At 58.7% G+C, this 2,933-nt stretch overlaps 1 protein-coding gene across 1 annotated transcript; it reads left to right on the forward strand.

The window, feature by feature from the left end:
* The first annotated feature begins 86 nt into the window (after positions 1 to 86).
* LOC105310494 (E1A-binding protein p400-like) lies at positions 87 to 2,846 on the forward strand. Its single transcript, XM_023526753.1, has 3 exons — positions 87 to 343; positions 864 to 1,249; positions 2,229 to 2,846. The coding sequence occupies exons 1-3, from the start codon at positions 328 to 330 to the stop codon at positions 2,595 to 2,597; spliced, it is 771 nt and encodes a 256-aa protein (XP_023382521.1). The 5' UTR covers positions 87 to 327; the 3' UTR covers positions 2,598 to 2,846.
* The last annotated feature ends 87 nt before the right edge of the window (positions 2,847 to 2,933 follow it).

A 2,933-nucleotide genomic window follows, 5' to 3' on the forward strand; every position in this document is an offset into this window, starting at 1 on the left:
ATATCGTCTCTTAGGTTGTTGCTTGTCCTTTGCCTTTTTATGATGCCTTTTCTTATATTTGCAAATATTTAGTGAAAAATTATATTTGTTAATCTTTTAAGACTTCTGGATTTGGGTTCATGCATAGAAAGGTCTCTCTGTTCAAATATTATAAAAACACTTGCACATGTTTTTTCTACTACTTTTGTGGTTTTATTTTTACATCAAACTGCACCTTTTCTGAAAATTATTCTAGAGCAGTCTAAGCGACCTCGACTTGAAGTGGGTCACCAAGGGGTAGTTTTCCAGCACCCAGGGGTGAATACAGGAGTTCCTCTCCAGCAGTTAATGCCGACAGTTCAAGGTAAGACCCAGCGCCAGAACCAGCCGTGTGGCTCAGAGGAGGGCGTGCAGGTAGCGCCTAGCGCTGCGCCTCACTGGAGCACGTGCAGTCGAGCCGGCATGCTTGACATGGCTTTTGAAATCGGGGTGTCCCTGAGCCGCAGTTAATACAGTGTGAAGAAACCCCAGAGACCAGTTTTTGTCCCTTCAGCAGAGCCGCACATGTCTTTGTCCTCGAGCCTCTCTCCAGTTTCCATTTTTGTGTTTTTCTTAGTGGCTGCTGCGGTAGGACACCTGTGGTCGTTCGCTACCGCTGTTTAATGCTAACTTGCAAAGGTCAAGCGCCTTCTTTCCTGTGTCGTGTGCTCGTTTAGAACATAAGAGCTAATATAACTGGAATCTCTTGCCAGTTAAACTTCCCGTTTGCGTGCGTGATGGCTGAGTGATGGGTCTGTGACAGGCACTGGGATATGAGGTCTGGCTCTGGCAGATGGATGCGCCTGAGCCCCAGAGTCAGTGCTGCGGGTCTTCCTGTCTTACAGGAGGGATGCCGCCCGCCCCGCATGCCACTCAGCTCTCGGGCCAGAAGCAGAGCCAGCAGCAGTACGACCCATCCACGGGGCCCCCGGTGCAGAACGCCGCCAGCCTGCACACGCCGCCACCGCAGCTCCCCGGCAGGCTGCCTCCCGCCAGCCTCCCCGCTGCGCCCCTGCCACCGGCACTGCAGTTTTCACAGCAGCCACAGATGGTGGAGCCGCAGACGCAGCTCCAGATGCCTGTGAAGACTCAGCAGGCGAATGCCCCGGGCCCGGCGCCCCCCGCCAGCCAGCATCCTGTGCCTGCCCCGCAGCCCGCACAGCCGGCCCTGCACGGCCCAGTGCCCGGGAAGGCACAGATGCCCGCCCCTCCGCTGCCGTCCCAGCCGCAGGTACTCTGGACCCACACGCTCTGTCCGTGAGGGATGGAGGAGGGTCGAGCTGTGCATGGCAGGAGGGCACATGCGGAGGGCACTCCCGGCACTCCCGGCAGCTTGCGGGCCCACTTCAGCTCAGCAGCCACAGCGTGGTTTTGCTTGGCTCTGTGGTTGTAGTTGTCGTTGCTGAATTATCCAGAAATAGCATGGTTCTTGTCGCAGCTCTGCCGCTGAAGACACGAGCCCTGGGGCTGCAGGGACGGCTGCGCGTGGCCGGTAGGACTCTCTTCCCACAGCGTGCAGCCGGCCAGTTTGCCAGCCCCCGGGTAGGAGGAGACAGAAGCCACGTGCCACAGAAGGCACATCCCTGGCTCCTTGCTGTGTCCTGCAGGTTCTGGGTCACGAAGGGGCTGCCTTTTGTGCCATCTGTCCCCAGCCTTCCCAGACGTAGCAGCCCCGGCCTGCCCTGCCACCTGCTCCCCACTCCTTCCCCGCGAGAAGCTCTCTGTCTTTGTTTGGGACGGCGCCCCTAGTTGTGCCCCGAGCTCGGATAGCACAGCCCGCTTGCCAGCAGAGGGCCACTGGGTCGCATTTCCCTTTAGAGGAAAGCTGCACGATGAGCGTGCTGTGTGTGCCGGTTAGGGAGCAGCTCACACAGTCAGCACGCGTAAAACCACTTACAAACGAGAGAGGAGGTTGGGAAAAGCAAAACAAAAGGAACAGCTTCCCTGAGCTGAAAAACGAGATGGCACGTGAGGACGCAGTGTGCGATGCAGTCCTGCGTGGTTTGTGGGGTGAAAGGGTTTATTTTTAGTAGATGTGGTTTAGTTCGTGGCATCGTGCTTTGTAGGCGTGGTCATGTGCTCGTTGCGTTGCTGTGGGGTGGGAGCCCCTGGTGCTGTCCCCTCTGGCGGTGATGCCGTCTCTGCCGTTCGGGGCTGGGAGCGGAGTTGGAGTCTCATCTTCACCTGCCTGCCTGTTTTCTGCCCGCTAGACGGCGCCCACGAGACCACCTGCTGACCCCGGGCAGCCCTGTCCACGGCCCCAGCCCGGCTCTGCCTCGTCCATGGCTCCCACCAGTGGCTCAGGCCCAGGACCCTCACCCGCCCGGGCCTCCCCAGTGAACAGACCCTCCTCGGCAGCCAACAAGTCGCTGTCTCCAGTCACCTCCCGGTCCCCAGGAGCAGCCGTGTCGGTCTCCCTGAAGCCACAGAGCCCAGCTCAGAATGCTGCCCCGCCCCAAGACAGTTCTCAGGAGAAGCTGGCAGAACAGATAGCGCTGGTAAGGGGACTGGTCGCCTCACGACTGGTGACGAGCCTCTGCTCTCATCTCAGGCTGCGGCATTCGACAGTTGCACCTTGACAGTAGGGACAGTCGGCATGCTTTGAGACCAGTGGGAATTGAGATAGAAACCAGGCGGTTTGACCCGTCCAGGAAGGAGCAGGGAGGCTGCTGTGGAGTCTTTTTGTGCTGAAGTCAGCGGTCTGAGCTGCTGTCACCGTATCCCGTAGCTGAGGGGCTGGAAGGCGGGCTATGTCGTGAGGCTGGGGGCAGTGCTCAGAGCCCCAGGCCCTTAAGGGTCCCGAGCTCGCTGATGGCGCCCGCTGTTGGTTGGGGGACTGAGCAGTTCCTCTGTTCTGCTTCGCGAGGGGAGTTAAACCCAGATAAGTGGGGCCGGGAAAACTCAGCGCTTCTTGT

The sequence above is a fragment of the Pteropus vampyrus genome, unplaced genomic scaffold (assembly GCF_000151845.1).
Source record: "Pteropus vampyrus isolate Shadow unplaced genomic scaffold, Pvam_2.0 Scaffold4636, whole genome shotgun sequence".
In the NCBI taxonomy this organism is placed as follows: Eukaryota; Metazoa; Chordata; class Mammalia; order Chiroptera; family Pteropodidae; genus Pteropus; species Pteropus vampyrus.